This window comes from Papaver somniferum, chromosome 9 (genome assembly GCF_003573695.1).
Source record: "Papaver somniferum cultivar HN1 chromosome 9, ASM357369v1, whole genome shotgun sequence".
Classification (NCBI taxonomy): Eukaryota; Viridiplantae; Streptophyta; class Magnoliopsida; order Ranunculales; family Papaveraceae; genus Papaver; species Papaver somniferum.
In genome coordinates this window covers 100,257,097-100,276,246 of record NC_039366.1, presented here as the reverse complement: position 1 = coordinate 100,276,246, position 19,150 = coordinate 100,257,097, and the positions used below count along the sequence as shown (strand labels likewise).

Here is a 19,150-nt window from a genome sequence, read left to right as displayed (position 1 = left end):
ATCTGATGATCTAGAAATTAGGGAAGTTGTGACTAGTCTTTATAGAGACACATAAAACTCTAAGTTTGGGGGTGATTATCATTCTCCGTGTTCTTTAACTCTTAGAAAGTTCCCTCGTGTAGGACTTGACATTTATGCCTCAACCATCTTACAAAATTATCTTCATACATGTTTTACCGAACCTAATGATGTCCAGAAAGAAGCTCAGTTGTTAGAAACCCATCCTATGGTTGATGTGGTTAACCCAGGATATGATACCAAGATTGACTTTGTTTTCCCACCAAAAACTTTTCAACCAATTGTGGGAACATATGATTTTCAGATGTGTCGGTTATTAAGTTTTGAGGCTAAACCTAATTACTTTAGGATATTAGGGTCGACACATTTTCTTAAGGAAGACCACCTCTTTAACCGTGGTCAGCTGTATGAGTCAAATCTAATTGACTTAGAGGATCCTCAATTATTCAGGTTGTTGTTATGTGCTTCTAAGTTCTTAGTTGAGTTTTTCCAGACTCTAATGCCTGAACCGGATCTTAGCTTTGAGGTAATTCAACCGATGAAAGCTGTTTATTTAGACCCTTTTATAGAGCCTGAACCTGAACCACAACTAGATATAGTTGTCTTAAGCAAGGGTATGTTCGGTATCTTCTTGGTCTGTTGCACTTTCCTCTTCTTGTGGGTAATACTTTTTGATCCATATGACCCACAATTATTCCGGCTACTGCTATATGATTCTACGAGGTGACTAATTCTTCCGATGTCTGGCTGAAGACTTTAAACTTAGCACTTGTTGGGAGGTAACCCTTGCTCATGCAACACGGTAATGTCTTTCCTTAACTCTTTTTCTTCAAGTGGTAACAGTTTCTCCTTGTTCATTTTATCTTTAGAACATTGAGGACAATATTAGTTTTAAGTTTGGGGGTATGGGAGAAACTTTTAGTTGCAGTAAAAAAAAAAACTCCAGAGCCTAGAAATTTATGTTTATTAAGGATGGCACTAACCAGTCTAAGTGGATGGAAGCATTTTGGTTGTAGGAATTGAGGAACCAGTCTGATTAGATGGAAACATCTAAAGAGTCTATTCATAAAAGCACAGAGCTCAGGTGTTAGAATTAAAAAAAACATGGTAGTTTCGCCATATCTCGTTGAATCCTAATCTTTCTGTTTTTATTTTTAAGTGATTTGGTGGGGCACACGATTCAAGTTGTTACCTTTGCTAGGGTGAAATAGGGTGATTGAGATACCCAAAAAAAGAAAGAATTAAGACCAGACCATCAGACCAACAGGAATAAATTCAATAAAGTCGACCACTGGTGCCCTTGTATATGCCAGTTGTGTTGACCTAGAGTTAGGTTTATCGACCAATGATCCCCTTGTATATGCCAGTTGTGTTGATATTAGTCAGACCAGTATATTAGTCCATTAGGATAGGTCCATCTTGGCAGAGGCCTTCAGACAGATATGGGAAACACCGTTCACTTTAAACCATCTATCTTTTCTCTTTATCCATCTTCTTAATCTTTCCATGTGATTGGTTGACTCCGATTATGATGTACAGAAACTATCTGAGTAGAGATCTGTCACTTTATATGAATTTTAGTATGTGGGTGCAAAATCCTGTACATCAATTGGAATTTCGCATCAGGGTACTTCCTCCTGTAGTCAATAAGTATGCCAACCAAGGAGATTCTTTAGTGCCTTCCAAGGTTCTGCGTAGATAGCTAGGGTCTGGAGTAATGGTTTTGTGGGTACACCTCTGGTAAACCCTCCCGAGATTAACTCGGTTTTATTTTAGTTTTGCTCGAGGACTAGCAAATAATAAGTTTGGGGGTATTTGATAGACGCATTTATGTGTCTAATTTGTCCTCAATGTTTCGTATTGTTCGTACTTGTTTTTGTCCTTATTATGGTGTTTAGTGTGTTTGTAGGTATTTTTTGGAAATAAATATTGATAGAAAATTCGGCTCAAAAAGTTGTTAAAGGCACCCCAGAGGAAATGTGTTATTCGGACTCCAGCAACGGATAAGGGGTGACCTTCTTTAACAAATTCAAAAATTTGTTTTGGCGGGAAAATGGTGAAGAGAACTGGCAGATTTTCAATCGGATGTTTGGACGTGATTTAGTGAGATTCAATCCCTGAAACTTAGTGGGTAGACTTGATATGACCATAGGAAGCTGTTATGGGTGTTCGTTTGGATCAGAATTGGCTTAATCGGTCATGGAGCGAAACAAGGCAGCACGTGCATGAGAGAAACATTTCACGGGATTGCGTGAGTTTTAGAGAATTTGAACGTGTTCTGAACGTGTATGATGACTAGAGCAACAGTTTGGAGCGTATATAACTTATATTTGGAGATTAATCCAGCTGCAGACGCGTGATTGAAGAAAAAAGGAAAGAAAATATTTTCGAATATGAGAGAATATTGGTAGTAATTGAGCGAGATTCAACGGGATATAGGTGTATAAATAGGTTTCTTGTAGGTCGAGAGTGGGGTGTCGAGAGTTGGAGGTCGAGAGGATAGCTCAGGAGCAAGAAATCACGAGTTGATCAAACTCTGTTTATGCTGCTGCTGATGATGAAGAACACCAAGAACACGAAGAACAAACTTACCAGGACAATCGTTTTCCAACAGTGACAACGACACTTAGTCGTGGGTCGTATAGCTACAGTAGTTGCGACACACAGTGACGGTCGTAGAAGCTACAGCGTCAGTAACAGTTTATTGTTGTATCTGTAACAATTATAACTGTTACAAAGGCCATGTTTTATACCTTTTCTCCTTGTAAACACCTTTTTGAGCAATGTAAATTATTTTGAGTGTGTTTTCACCATGCATAGCTAGACCCCATCACTGGGACAACGGAGGAATCAATTTTTCATGATTGTGGTAAATGAATTAATTCTTTTATTGAATTTTTGCATAGAATTAATTGTTTTATGATTTCTATTAATTATTTGTTATTTTGTTAGATGCCGCATGCTTAGTTATAAATACTTTAGATGCGTCATGCTTTTAACTTACAAATAATATTTTACGAAATCTATTTTTGGCTAAGAACTAGAGTCACAACTTCTTTTGTTTGAGCTATATTGTCTAGAGTTAATGACTGAACCATAACAATATGAAAAGTAGTGGAATCCCGCGTCTCAGTGTCTCTTCATCTTGTGACAAATTGTGTATATATATTTTTCCTTATTTTCTTTATTAAGTCTTAAAACAAATTCTCAACAAATCTGAGTGAACGAATCATCTTACTATAACTCAATTGAAAATCACATTAGTGAGCAATAAATGTTATTACATCCTCCCGGAAATTCTTCCTCGATCGCAGGGACTATCGTCATGTATTCATTATCCATATGCTCTGATGATTCCATTCGGGTATTATTTTCCGAATCATCAAATAAAATATCACCTCATTTAGATGACTCATTGGGGGGTGGGGGGTGGGTGGGGGGGATATCACCTCTCTTAGTGGGTACAGATCAGAGCCCGTTACTTGGAGCAATTATTGGACTTCGATGTACAATGCCACAAACATGGTCGATCCAGTCGGGTCTTCAACCTCAGAACGGACATAAAACGTGCATGTGAAATGGATTCAGGTGGTTAGTGTAGTTTCTAGCAAAAAAACTTATGTTATTGTTCACATTTATGGAGATAAGTAGATGACTCATTTTTAAGAAAATAGACACCTTGACTGCATATTCAATCTTCTTCTCACAATGGGTGCACCCCACATCATTGGGTTCACCGACCACTTTTTGGTTGCAATCAACGCATGACATGTGGTTTCACCCCTTATCATCTACTATTTTAGTAGGTTGGCTTATTCGAGTTAATATTCGATGAGCCATTTTTCTTTATTTTTTTTTTGGATTGTTCCCTTTACGATGAGTATAATGGGAAGTTATTTGTTGTTCGGATTTTACACATCATAACCACAAATATTCTAATATTATTTGTGTCATGTAGGTTGAAAGGTAAAAGTGTCCGTCAGACCCAGTCTCCAATTACACTTAGTAAATTAGGACGGAAGGACTAAATTTTTTTTTCAAGAGGACTCTTGAAAAAAAAAAGATTTTAGGTAAGCTTTAGGAATTTCGGGGAGGACGGAACCTGAAGCACCCCCAGCCACTCCTAGTTTCATCACTGATTAAGATGGACAAATTAATTTGGCTGGAATAAGGCTCCACGAGAATCAGACTGGAACCGATAAAACCGGACCGCAACCGGAGAATAGGGTACACAGAATGGGACTAGAACCTAAGTACCGGTTGTATAGGAGTACATGTACCTATTCTGCTAGAATTCCCGGGATGTATCCGCCCAAATTACCTGTTTAGTTTTATCCCTTGATTTGATTAAATTGTAGACGTTCATATTAGGTTTGTATACTAGTTATTCTCTCTAAAAGGGGGTGTTTGCTAACAAATGGACAAGGCATGAGTTATGATGAGAGACCTTATTTTCTAAATTCTATAGAACTAGAAATAACCCATGTCGTGTCGTAGCGGCACGACATGTGGTTCACAGAGAGTTCTAAAAATATCTAGAGATAGCTCGTGCCGTAACAACACTGCTTTAATATGATATCTGATTGGTATAAAAAAAAATTCGGACTTTAAATTAAATCGTGTTCCTTTTCAAGATAGTTTTCTATTTTGTTTTAAATGAAAATAATGTCTATAAGTATATTGTAAAATTATTCATATACATTATCCAAAAACAAACACAAAATCATTTAAGTAATAGTGTGTATGCATATCTCACTTATGAGTTATGAATAAAAATAAACAAATAAATCTCATTTCCCATTACATTCATCGTGCCACCACTAAATCCAATTAATGGATGTATGATATATTATGATTTCATCTAACGTTTCTTTGAATATATTGAGTTAAGAGATGATGCAATAATTAAAGATTAATAAATTTTGATTCATAATGGCAGGGGTTACAGAAACGACGACCGTCGGATGTCTTTCGCTGGGATGAGACTGGGATGGTCGGATGCAACATTTGTCTCTCAAAATGTTATCCGACTGTCCAAGCTCAAAAACCCATTCTGTTTTGTATTATAGATATCCAAATGTCTCTTATATTAGAATTAAATAGTTTATAAGTTTTTGGGGTCTACGAACCTCTTTTCTTGTAAACTGTTTGTAAATATTTGTTATTTATTAATGCAATTTTGGACTTACCAAAAAAAAACTAGTTATTCTCTTGTTCTCTATCTTATTCTCCCTCACAGACTCAATCTTTCCTTCTTCTTCACTTTTTCTGGTATTCAGAGAACTAAATCACCACCACCATTATATTCCAGCAGTCAACACCACCACAACCACCACCATCTTCTTATTAACTTCTTCTTCTTTTGCTTCAATTATTTTAGAGATTAATTACATGTTTGATTTTGGGTTTTTCCGATTTGGTCAGAGATTTAGTCGATTGATTCTGTTGAAATCAAACAATAATATGATGTGAATCTGAGCAAGAAGAAAACTTAGATGTGTGACTGGTGTTGTTGAATTGAGAGAAATGAATTTAGGGTTTGAAACGATCATGAATCATAGGAGAGAAGAAGAGTGGTGGTGGTGAATATGAAGACTTTACAGGATTTGAATTGGAGAAATTAGTTGCTGTTGTAATTGATAGAGACTTAGTGTTTTACATGATTTGGAACTTTGGGTTGCAGTCAATTATGAAGTTGGCAATAAGATGATGATGGAGATAAGGGGGTTATGTAATTAGGAAAGGGGATCTGGTGGCTACTGCAACAGAGTTATGGATTGGGGATTAAAGAGGAATTTGAATTTATTTGAAGTTATTTTAAAGATTAATATGCATACTGTGTTTCAATTAAGAAGAAAATGAAGACAAATGTAGAAGTTATCTGCTGCCATTGATTTGTTGAAATTAGGGTTCTGAATGATTATGTTGTTAATGGGTTGAGTTTGCAGGATGCAATACAGAGAAGCTCAGAAGTATTGTTGTGTTGCAGAATGACAGAATTGCAACTGAAGAAATTGGATGAATGCAGTAGATAGATTTAGTTTGGAACCTGACAGAGAATAGAGTTATGGAATTGAACTGAAGCTGGTTGTACTGAGATGCGAGGATGGTGCCGGTGGAATTGTGTTGATTGGTGGTTGTCTCTGATGGTTGGCTGTAAATGATATCAGTGGAGTGGGTTATTGCTTGATTGAGATTGTAATAGGTAAAAAAACATGTACGAGACTGGAACCAGACCGGTCTTACAGGTACAGGTACAGATTAGACACAGACACACGTACAGGTAATCAAATACAAGAACCGGCCAATAGGAGGTACAAGTACCGGGTCTTTAAGAAACTCAGACCGTAGCTGCCTATGTGCAGCCTTAACCTGGAATGACAAATATATTTGTCGATTAGGTGGGGTCAAGTGAAAAAAATTCTCACTTCTGCTTTTGAAAAAGCGGGAGTCTAACAACACAACCCAATATTTCGCTTAGCAATCTGTATGGACAAACTCCAATATACTTTTTTATGAGAATCAACTAGACATTCACACTCAATCAATAAAAAGATATATCAAAGAGTTTATATCTCAATCTCTCGATTTGATCTTTACTCAAGCAAATAGAAATGTGCGAGTCTTTATCAAAGAGAGATAACTTGGACGGTACCAAAGACCAATATCCAAGGATCAATCAACTACAATCAACAACCAAAATTTGGATTAGAGAAGTTGATGATCTTAACGCACAACCTGTATTATTTCAATTATATAAAATATAATGCGGAAAATAAATAACACAGACACCAGAAATTTTGTTAACGAGGAAACCGCAAATGCAGAAAACCCCCGGGACCTAGTCCAGATTGAATACACATTGTATTAAGCCGCTACAGACACTAGCCTACTGCAAACTAACTTCGGACTGGACTATAGTTGAACCCCAATCAGTCTCCCACCGATCCAAGGTACAATTGTACTCCTACGCCTCTGATCCCAGCAGGATACTGCGCACTTGATTCCCTTAGATGATCTCACCCACAACCAAGAGTTGCTGCAACCCAAAATCACATACTTGATAATAAACAGATCTGTCTCACACAGAAAAGTCTATCAAAGGATAAATCTGTCTCCCACAGATAAACCCTAGGTTTTGTTCCGTATTTTGATATAAAATCAAGGTGAACAGGAAACAATTGATAATCCGGTCTTATATTCCCGAAGAACGGCCTAGATTAATCAATCACCCCTCTACAATCCTTCCTGACTACACAAGCGGATTGTCGAGGAATCACAAACAGTGAGACGAAGATGTTTGTGACTTCTTTATCTTTCCTATCGGAGAACTCTCACGATCTCAAGTCAATCAACCGATTGTACTCGTACGATAGAAGATGCAAGATCAGATCACATAACTACGATAAAGTAGTATCGGTATGGCTTCACAATCCCAATGAAGTCTTTAAGTCGTTAACCTGATTTTAGAGAAGAAAATCAAAGGTTAATGGAGATTGACTCTAGCGGGCGCACTAGTAGCACACAGACGTGTGGGGATTAGTTTTGCACAATGCTAGATGTCTCCTTTATATAGCCTTCAAATCAGGGTTTTGCCTTAGTTACAAAGCAATCCTTATTCACCGTTAGATGAAAACCTGATTTAGATTCAAGCTAATATTTCTCAACCGTTAGATCGAAAAACCTAGCTTGTCAATCACACTTGGTAAACGTTTACTGGGTACGTGAAAACCATGCCCAAACGTGTACGTGTATGTTGGTTCAATATAGTAACCCAAAAGGTCAACCATATGAGCATTTCATATTAACCTTGTTCTTCTTCACCATAACTAGTTCAATTGACTCAAATGAACTAGTTAAAGAGTTGTTCAGTTGCCATGAGATCTTATGTAACTATACAAGACACAATTGAAACAAAGATGATTCAATTTGATTGAATCGGCTCATGAACTTTATAGCCACGGTTTGCATAAAGCATTCCTTCGTAATTTAAGTTTCATGTTCAGAGCACATCTTTAGATCATAACCTCTTAAGTTCACAAACAAGTTCGCGGACTTAAGTTAATCGGTTGAGTTTTCCAAACTCAGCAGAAATTCTCGGAAAGAGAACTTCCGCCAGTTCGCGGACTGAGTTCGCGAAATTAGCACGCAAACGAGTTTTGGAAAATCCAGCAGAAATTCTCGGTCGAGAACTTCCGACAGTTCGCGGACTGGGTTCGCGGACTGGGTTCGCGGACTGGGTTCGCGGACTTGGCAAGCCAATTCCACAATCCTCCCGATATCTCTTGATCAACAAAGTTCGAAGACTTCGGTTCAAGGAATACATAGTTATGTAATCTAAACTCTCATTTCAATCATTGAGACATTCTCAGAGGACGCTATGTAGCCGTTATTCACAAACCAATTCACGTCAGAGCAATTCTCAAAGTGATTAAAACTTTTCATGACTTTCGTTACTAGGTGAAGATAAACTTGATCAAAGCGAAACGCTTTACCAACACACGATTTCGAGATAAAAGATAAGCAATGAATGCTCAGCTCGAAATGTCAAATGTGTATGATCTAGTCTATATAGCATACGACTTTTGTCTCATAAGAAGTAGGAGATAGAAGAGATAGACTTTTGAGTGATAGATAAGTTCAAGTTTCCAGATACCTTTTTGTTGATGAAGTTCCACGGTTCGTTGTATAGATCTTCGTCGTTGTATGATGAATTGCCATGAAGTCCTTGAGCTCAACTACACTTTTCTATCCTAGTCCAGACTTAGCTATGTAGGCTATAAATTAAGACTTATACTTTTGATCACTAACATTGACAAACATGCTTGAGATAGCAACGCATGCGAGGTTGACCGAGCTATGCTCTAACAACTTTTATAACCTTAAAAAACAAAATTACCAATCCAACCATCAATATTTGCCTCCATAGTTAGGATCACTCCATCTGCATGAGCTACCCGAATATCGTTAATATTGATCCGACTTCTGCACGATTTTAAAAACCTTTATAATTTGGATAGTCTTCTTTGTTTCATAATCCATGGAACTTCATGATTAACGATTTGTATGTATTCTAACATAGAATAATCTGCATTTTTTTTTTGTAACTTGGCTTAGGCCCTGGCAGCCGAAGAGACTGAGCCTAATCCCATGAGCAGACTCAGCTCATTCCCCACAATAAAGTTGTAAGTATTTACAAAAGAGGAGTATTTCATGAGATCTCCAAACTCTTGAGCGGAGACTCGATCCACTGACCTCATATTTGAAAGTTAGGCTCCTGACCAAGTGGGTTAGCCCAAACCAAAACCAAAACCAAAACCAAAGCCAAAGTCTTTTGTCCCGGAACAAGTCCACGGTAGGCACCAAGTGGGATAGCTCCTCTTGATTAAATTAATTTTTTGTATAACAAAATACACACGACCGTTTTACTTACTTGGTATTACATTTTTAGGGGCGACTTGAAAGGAATTAGGGACGACTAATAAAACAAAATAATGTCATCCAAACCTAAAATGAACGCACCTCTTATCTCCCGTTTTCCATAATGGCGAACCTACCCTTGTGAATCGGAGATAAGATCCACATCGGGAGAAATTACTTATTTTTCTAAAAAATATTTTTTCAATATTTTTTTATTAATCCTAATATAATCGGTAGTTTCGACAATTTTAATTACTACCGATTATACAACAAGCCCAGACAAATTTAATTTTTTTTCTTTCACAATCGGTAGTTTCGTCAAGTTATATATCTACCGATTATGGAAGTAGCCCCAAAAATATTTTTTTTTCAAATTTCCTAAATTTCGAAATTTTCTTCTTTCATAATCATTAGTTTGGAAAATTAGTTATCTACCGATTACGAAAGTCGCCCCAAAAATACATTTTTCCAAACTTTGAAAATTGAATTTTCGATTATCTGTCGATTCTGAAAGAGATACATTTTCCCACGTTTTTAATTTTTTCCTTTCATAATCGGTAGTTGGGAAATTAGTTATCTACCGATTATGAAAGTCGCCCCGGAATTCAATTTTCCCAAACTTTGAAATTTTCGAATTTTTCTACTTTCATAATCAGTAGTATTGGAAAATTAATTATCCAGCGATTATGAAAAAAAAAATTCCAAAAATATTAAATTTCGAATCTTTTTTTTTATGATCGGTATTCTTGTGAATTTAATTATCTACCGATTATGAAATCGCCCCAGAATTCAATTTTCCCAAACTTTGAATTCTTTTTGAATTTTTCTACTTTCATAATCGGTAATATTGGCAAATTATCTACCTATTATGAAAAAATATATTTTCCAAAATATTTAAAATTCGTTTTTCTTTTTATAATCGGTAGTCTTATCAATTTAGTTATCTACCGATTATGAAGCGCCCCAGAAATACATTTTCCCAAACCTCGATTCATTTTTTAAATTTTTTTTAAACTTTTTTTTTAATTTTTTTCTTATGATTATTTTCGGATAACAAAAAAAAAGATATTCAAAAAATAAAATTAAAAAAAAAATTGAAAAAAAAATAGTTTAAACATAAATTGAACTAGTAAGGGCAGGTTAATACTTTTCCCATATATAGACACCTCTTATCCTTTGTCCCTAGGTGGAAATAAATAAGTCTCCCTAAATTTTTTTTGGTCGCCCCTAAAAATGCCACGTTTACTAGACACCCCTTATCCTTTGTCCATTGGTACTTTGTTACTGGCTCACTAGAACTGGAATGTTTGGCTTGGTTAAAATGCTAGAATTTTTAATCTTGGTTGTTTATTTAACAAGTAGGCCTTGTAATGATTTCTGATTGGGAGCTATCAATGTACTTTGGTTGCTTTTCTGAAAGAACTAGAAAAGTATATTTTTTTTTAGATACAATGGAAATTTTATTAATCAATATCAGGATCTAAAAGCCTGGATAGAACTGTTTGTAAATTTGTAACATCATGACTGAATTCTTGTATTTGAAATTTTTCTCTCCTAACTACTTTAGAAATAGAATCTGCTGAAGAATTAAAATTCCTACTAACATAGGAGACTTTAGTAAAGTTGAAAGAGGAAAGCAATTGTTTGATCTCTTGCATAATCTTTCTATTCTCCCATCTTATTGAAAAAAAATATTGTTGATGGAGTTAACTACAGCCTCAGCATCTGATATGATGTGTACGTTGTCTAAATCCATTGCCTTTGCCCATCTCAGTCCTTCAAGAACAACTTTACACTCTCCTGCTTTTGAATCAATTATTCCAGCTGCATATGATCCCTTGAATCCAACGAGTGTACCTGCAGTATCATAACAGACAATTCCATACCCACAGTCAGTAGTGTATTTATCATATGAAATGTCAACAAAGAATTTAAAGGTGGTAACTTCATTCAAAATATCCTGCAGGCAAGTGAAAGTGTTAGTAATATGCTCAGGTGATGCAGAGGTGGGAGTTAAAATATCAGCTGAATCTACAGGTGAAGTTTCCTTAGTAGTAGAGTTGTAACTAATCAATTGATTCTGAATCCTTTCGACAGTACGACTTGGGATGAGTTTTTTATCTTGAAAAACACAGTCACACCTTTCCTTCCATATTACCCAACTCCCTACCATCAACAACTTTCTCCAGATATCAATTGATTCACTTCCTGCATTATGAATATCTTGAGACCAAGAAATAATCCACTCTTTAACCGATTGACACTGCTTAATTATCTGAGCAATGTTGATATTAAGTGAGCTCCACACAGCCTGAGCATGAGAACAACTGATGAGGATATGAAATAGGTCTTCATGTTCTTGTTTACAAACTTCACAGTGAGTTTCAATATCTTGCATTGCCTGAGAAAGTCTCATCCTTGTAGGGACTACGTTTTTCAAACACTTCCATGTGAAGAGTTTAACCCGATGTGGCAGTTTCATCTTCCATAGTGCTTTCCATACAGTTGTAGGAACATCATTAAGAGCACTTGATTTTGTACTATGGTTTCAGTGAGTTTGTTGTATGCAGACTTGACTGAGAAAACTCCATCCTTTGAAGGGTTCCATCTTACAATATCCTGCTCATCAAGGGAAAGCTGCATCTGTTTGATCTTGTCAACAATAACTGGAGTAAACAACATATTGAGAAGAGGCACATTCCAAGTGTTTGAATTTGGTAAAATTAGCTCACTGACAAAAACATATTCCAGATGCGAAGGGTGTAGTGGCTCTACTTTGATATCAAGTCCTATAATCCATCTATCAATCCATATTTTGGTACCCTTACCATTGTTGATTTCCATGGTGTAATGTTGTTTAAGAATAGAAAGACCAAGTTCAATCCCTTTCCATGTCCATGAAGAATTACTCCTTTCCTTTTCAATGTGTAAAAACTCCTCTTTCTTGAAGTACTTAGCTTTGAGAATTTTGGTTAATAGGTGATCAGAGTTTTGGCAAATTCTCCATGCAATTTTAGTGAGGAGTGCATGATTTAATATCTCCAGATCCCTAAATGCCAAACCTCCTAGATCCTTGGATATACTCAAGTTGTGCCATCCAATTAAATTTAACCCTCTATTAGACTTGTAACCCCACCAAAATTTCCTTTGTATTGTATCAAGTTTCTTGAGAAGAGACTTAGTAATCTTGAAGGTACTCATCTGACACATGGGAACAACATTAAGCACTGCCTTAACCATTGTAGTTCTTCCAGCTTGATGTAGATTAATTCCCTGCCAGTTACCAAGTCTTCTTTCAAATGACAATTGAATATCTTTAAAAGCTCTCACTTTAGATTTACCAATAATAAGAGGGGACCCTAAGTACTTCTCATTTTCCTCCATACCTTGAACTCCCAAAATATTGCTGAGAGTATTACATGCAGATGGATCCATATTGTTACTATAAAAAACTGAAGATTTGTCAAAGTTAATGACCTGACCAGATTGTGAACTAAAGTCCTTCAAAACTTGAAGAAGATTATTTACACTGGTTAAATTTGCTTGAGTGAAAATGAGACAGTCATCTGCAAACAGTAGATGATTTAAAGGTGGTGCTCCTCTTGCAATTGATTTTCCTTTGATTTCTTTTGAATTATGAGCTTCTAAAAGAGTTATAGAGAACCATTCCATTGCAATGATGAACAGATAAGGAGATAGGGGGTCTCCTTGTCTAATTCTTCTAGAAGGTGAGAATTCTTCACATGGAGAGCTATTGAGCATAACAGACAAAGAAGTAGTACTTATACACTCCTTAATAAGATGACACCAATCTTCTGAAAACCCAAAACTCTGAAGTACCTTGAGAACAAAAGACCATTCCAATCTATCAAAGGCTTTAGACATATCAAGTTTTAAAGCAAGCCAACCTCCTTCACCTTCTTTTATTTTCATTGAATGAATAACTTCATGAGCAATAATGGTATTATCATTAATAAATCTTCCTGAAACATAAGCAGCCTGATATGGGGAGATGATTCTTTCCATTAAGAAGTATTGCAAGGCCCAATAGGTCTGAAATCAGAAGGACTGCAAGGCTTACTCTTTTTGGGAATTAAAGAGATGTATGTTTTCTTGAGCTGTTTGGGGAGAAACTTAGTAGCAAAGAAATTCTTCACCATATCACAAACATCACTACCAACTATATTCCATTGTGACTTGTAGAAGCCAGCTTGAAAGCCTTCAGGTCCTGGTGCAGACCAACTCTCCATGCTCGTAGAAAAGTATATGATTCTTTTTTGTTGCATATAAGGTAGGCATGTAATGAGCTCCTTGCAATTCAGTGTACATTGTGCTGTATTTTTTTCATCAGTATATTATTCGCCTCAAGATGATAGCTTAGTGTGTAGTGTGTAATTAGTTTGGCAGTAAGAAAGTAAACTAGGAAGGGCATTATGGTCACCAAGAAAAAGCAGAAGTGTCACGTCATCATGAAATCAGTTAAAAAGATGATTAAAGTTTCCGATGAGGTAATGAAGGGAGTATTAATGGAAGTAGTGGAACAACCAATCAAACGACCACTAAAACAAATAAATAAGATATCAAATCAAAAACAAGTCCCTCATCAATCTTTTCCAAAAATGGGCGGTGCCGGCCTCTTCAGGTAAACCCACGTGACAAAGACGACACTGACGAGATGATCTTTGTACAACTCATTATCTGTTTTACGTGACACGTGTTCGGCCTATACCATACAAAACAATACGACATCTGTACGCTTCGAAAATCTGATTTGGATAATCTCCTTTCCGTTCTTCCCAGTCCATCTAGTGGACATACCACCAGTTTTTCTTCCATCTAACGTGTCGTTTTTTGAATTTGGGTATTGTCAAGGGGCCAGAGGGATTATATGTTCAGACCAAAAAGAGATTAAGTTTTGGGGAATTTTGTTGACAATTTTGTTGATATTCAACGGGTATCCGGAATGTACGGGTATGTAAAATTTTTGGGATCTGATTTTGAATCCACTTATTTAAGGATCAAACCCGATATTTTATAACTGGATCCGGTTTCGATTTCTGGTCTAAATGGCATCCAGATAAAACCGAACTCATAGACAACCCTATTATAATTGTTAATTGTTAACAATTTTACAATAATTTATGAATATTAAGATGTTTCCGATATTATTTAGAAACTAATTTTTCAAATGATAACGGGTAAGAGAAAAAAAGATACACCCAGACATACTCATGACACAATTTTTCGGCACAATTTTCTTCAAATCTTCATACAAAGGATCAAAATCCACCGTTGTATACTCTATATACACCTTATCCGGATGTATGTCAACCAACCTATCAATTATTTTGTTTCCAACTTGGCATAATACGACTGTTGGTACCCAAAATAAATTCTAGGCACTAAACACGATGATTTGATGTTTATTATGCGATATTAGGGCTAGAAAACGATAAATAAAGAGAGGACACAAAGAATTCACGTGGTTCGACAAGTGTTGCCTACATCCACGGAGGAATCCCATAGGGAGAGTATTGTATTGATATGAGATTATAATAGTTATGGTATGGTTAGCTAACCTAGGATTCCATGTCCTCTTGGGGTTTAGGATACATGTATTTATAGTGTTATGTAACCCTAATTCTGATGTAAACTTGATATGCAAGCAACTTGGGCAACAAGACTTCTGGAATCTTCTTTACGGGCTTGATTAATGGGCCTTCCGTGTATTTTATACACGATACAAACATTGCCCCCTTTTAACCTCCAACTTGTTGGTGGTTAAGAAACTTGTTTTTCCTTTTGCGTCGATCGTTGATGATGAAACTCGCCCCCAAGTGTGAGTAGAGATATTAAGAAGACGCCCCCAACTGTAATTACCTGCAAAAAAATTGCTCACATGCTAGGCGAGACTTTTTGCCAAGTATTGGACTTGTGATGCTCGAGACCTAGTCGAGTCATGAGTAGAGTGTGTGCTTGCGGCTGGGGCAAGGCTTTTTGCTCGCAACGTAACAAGGCTGTAGCGCTCGCTGCTCGGGCAGGCTGGCTGTATTGCTTGTGTTGAGTACGAGTCTTTGGACCAATTTCGGACATTGGGCTCGTGGTCGAGACGAGACTCTATGCTTGTCAAGGTGCAAGTCTTTCATACTCGCGTGCAAGACGAGATTTTATGCTTGCGACAAGAGCAACACTTATGTGCTCACGTGCAAGGTGAGGATTTAGGTGCTTGCAATGTGATGCAAGGCTAAATATTGAAGGGTCTAAGCAATCCTCATCTCGCGCTTGATAATGTGGCTATCCACGAACCTCGAACTCAATCTTGTCGCTATCCACGAACCTCGAACTTGATCATGTTGCTGCTCCAAGTGCACATAAAAGTTTCTCGAATACAGGAACTTTTGCTTCCATGTTGTAGGGAATTGAAAGATGGTTCTAACGAGCCAAAAATCACTCAATTCGGACTTAAAACGAAGAAGTTATTGACGAAATTAACAAGTTTTCAACGAAGCGCGCGTGTTGTTGCAGACATGACAATGTTGACTGTGCGCATCATGCTGACATGGAAGAGAAGAGCTGACGTGGCTTTGCTGACTGGATCAGGTCTATTGACGTGGCACTGAACGTGCTGAAGAGTCAATATGACACATATGACGTGGCAAAAAAGTTGACGTGACAGGAACGCTAACGTGTTGAGCGTTGACCAGACTGGCTGTTGAGTTGTCAAATGGTGACTGGACAGTTGTTGCTGAGGTGGACACACGTGGCGCTGAATGTCGCTGATTAGTCAGCACCTGAGAAGCACTGGATCGTTGGTGTACGGGAGGCTGTACAGATCCTATGGACCGTACCCAATTGATCTGATGGATCCGGTTGGCTGAATCTGGTGATGTACATGAGGCCGGACCTATGTGGCTTCACAAGATAGATGCTTTTATCACCCTTTCTGCAACACTGTGACTGTTACGCTTTCGTAACGCCTTCTGCAACTAGATTCGCAACAGTTTATGCTTCGATTTCGCAACAGTTTCTTATATTTGCAACGGCTCCGCTGCAAACCCTAATTTTTTTTTTCTTTTGCTGATTTTTGCTTGGAATTCGTGCAGGGCTTCTTCCACACTTTTCTCAATGGTAAAACACGATTGTTTTCACGAATCCCCTTAGTCGGCGCCAATGTTGGTACCCAAAATAAATTCTAGGCACTAAACACGATGATTTAATGATGATTATGCGATATTAGGGCTAGAAAACGATAAATAAAGAGAGGACACAAAAAAATTACGTTGTTCGGAAAGTGTTGCCTACATCCACGGAGGAATTCCATAGGGAGAGTATTGTATTGATATGAGATTACAACAGTTATGGTATGGTTAGCTAACCTAGGATTCCATATCCTCTTAGGGTGTAGGATACATGTATTTATAGTGTTATGTAACCCTAATTCTGATGTAAACTTCATATGCAAGCAACTTGGGGAAGAAGACTTCTGGAATCTTCTTTATGGGCTTGATTAATGGGCCTTCCGTGTATTTTATACACGGTACAAACAACGACTTAACCAAAAATGGACATAAAAGTGGATTATGTGACTTACGTACCACAACAAAATTACTCTGATGGACATCCTTTATAGGAAACACAAACTTTTCGTGAACGGGTGTTTGCTTTATTGCAAAGATTGCGAAACTACGAAATATCTTATGTTCACTTGCAGGTTCTCGTTTAAAATTTAGAAATGTTTTAAGTCGCAGTGCGCTTCATAGGTCCATTGCCTAATTTTACAGATCCCATCATCAAGAGGTGGAGACCTAATTTACCTCATCCAGTTGGGAAGTTGCTTTGGCATCTCATTCCTGCCTCCTTGTCTTGGTCGATTTGGAAGTGCAAGAATAAAATAACTTTTGAATTTGGAAATGCAAGCATCAAGAGATTTGGAAGAGGAATGCGATTAAATTAAAAGCGACTAGTCTAGACATTATACTAGGAACCCGAGATAATTTCTTTGTAACGATAATGTATTAATTTTTTTTTTCCGAGTTATCTGCATTGACTCTTGTCATACAGCTGGGTTTGCAAGTTCTTTGAGTTTTTCTCACTTATTTCTCTTAGGTCATTTATAATATGTAAGTTTGTCGAAAAAAGAAACCTATTATCTATTCAGTTAGTTTTCTTATCTTTTTAGGTGTAAAACAAATAAAATGGCAGTGAGACGTAAATTGAGTTCGAGAGATCAAAACTCATCTAAACCAAAAAATGATTGTTTGAACGTTGTTTCTGTCAAAAAATTAGGAGATAGGTTGATTGTAGGGAAGTGCATAGAGAAAGAATGAGATATCACGGTGGTGGTATAATTATAGGTGGTGTCGTCAAACTGATGAAGTTCAAGTTTTTAGACTTTGTTGTAAACCTAATATATTGAGGACTCTTTGTGTAGATTTGAGAGAAAACTCGAAATCTGTGACGTTTTTCTGAGATATCTTTTTATTTTGAATATATTTTTTGAGTGGGTCGAGTTGCCTCTTTAGAATAGTAGTAGCACACCGGTCTCCCATAACAATTGGTAAACGTATTAAAAATAGAAGAATCGAGAAAATATGGAAAATAAAGTAAAAATCCTTTTCGCATTGTTAAGATGACTGTTTTACCACCTATTCTCTTATTCCTTCTTTATCTCAATATTTATCACGACTTAGATTTTTTTTGTCATGAGTGCGCGGGTACCAGATTTGTCATAGACCGTCATTCCAAAACCTTACACAGTATTTCCTTTGTGACATAATTGATGTCTTGTATAAATCAATAAGCAGATGATGCTACTACTGTTGATTTGAAAGAGTCGTATGAGACTATACTCGGTCAAGTAGTTAGTTGAACCCAAATTCAACACGACAACTAATTATTTAGACTGAGAGTGTCAAGTCTATTAAGTAATGAGTCCTAGAGAGATTCAATGATATTTAGCAAGTTGAGTAGATTACTAGTACTAGTAAGCTTGAGTGATGCCGAGTATAAGTATATTAATTTGAAATACTTAATTATTGAATGTTCACATGCTAGGGTGTCAATTTGAAATATCAATAGGTTATGGTCAAGTACAAGAGATGTGCACGAGGCATTGAGCAAAGAAGACATCAAAGCGGATGCCAGTGCTAGGATCTAGCGGTGGGAAATTAAGAGTACTCGTGGGTCCTCGGCGGTAGGCTATGCTGGTAAAATATGCATCATCCGACGAAGAAAATCAGCAGCGCTGGCATGCTAATGTTGGCACATGAACGGTAACTATGGACACCAGCACCGGCTTTCCATCGATGGGATATATATGTTGGTGTAGTATACACCACCGATAAGAGAAGAACCAGTGCTTGGAATATAGTAACGCGGGTTCAATATGGACCAACGATAAAGGAGCTCAAATGTTATGATGATGGGAATGGTGGTGTTATGCACAAGCGATGAAAGTCCCCAGCTATGGCTTGCTAGTGCTGGGATGATGATGTTGATCCTGGTGCAATATGCACCAGCAATATGAAAACCAGTGCCAGTATTGAGATGATGTTGGTGATGCTGGTGCAATATGCACCAGCAATGAAGTGATCCAGCGTTGGAGAATCGGTGACACATATGTCACAGACATTGACACTTTGTTTTATGTTGTGGTTGTATACTTCGCGGCATTTGCACGTGCATTCGTCATTGCACATGTATTGTTTGCATT

The 19,150-nt window shown here is 37.1% G+C and overlaps 1 protein-coding gene across 1 annotated transcript; it reads right to left on the bottom strand.

Moving 5' to 3' along the window:
* Window positions 1-11,116: 11,116 nt before the first annotated feature.
* LOC113312350 lies at window positions 11,117-11,854 on the bottom strand. Its single transcript, XM_026561108.1, has one exon. It carries the CDS (start codon window positions 11,852-11,854, stop codon window positions 11,117-11,119), a length of 738 nt encoding a protein of 245 aa, XP_026416893.1.
* Between the last annotated feature and the right edge of the window lie 7,296 nt (window positions 11,855-19,150).

Coding starts and splice junctions, on each gene's coding strand:
- LOC113312350 (XM_026561108.1), bottom strand. CDS start 11,854: ATGAGACTTTCTCAGGCAATGCAAGATATTGAAACTCACTGTGAAGTT.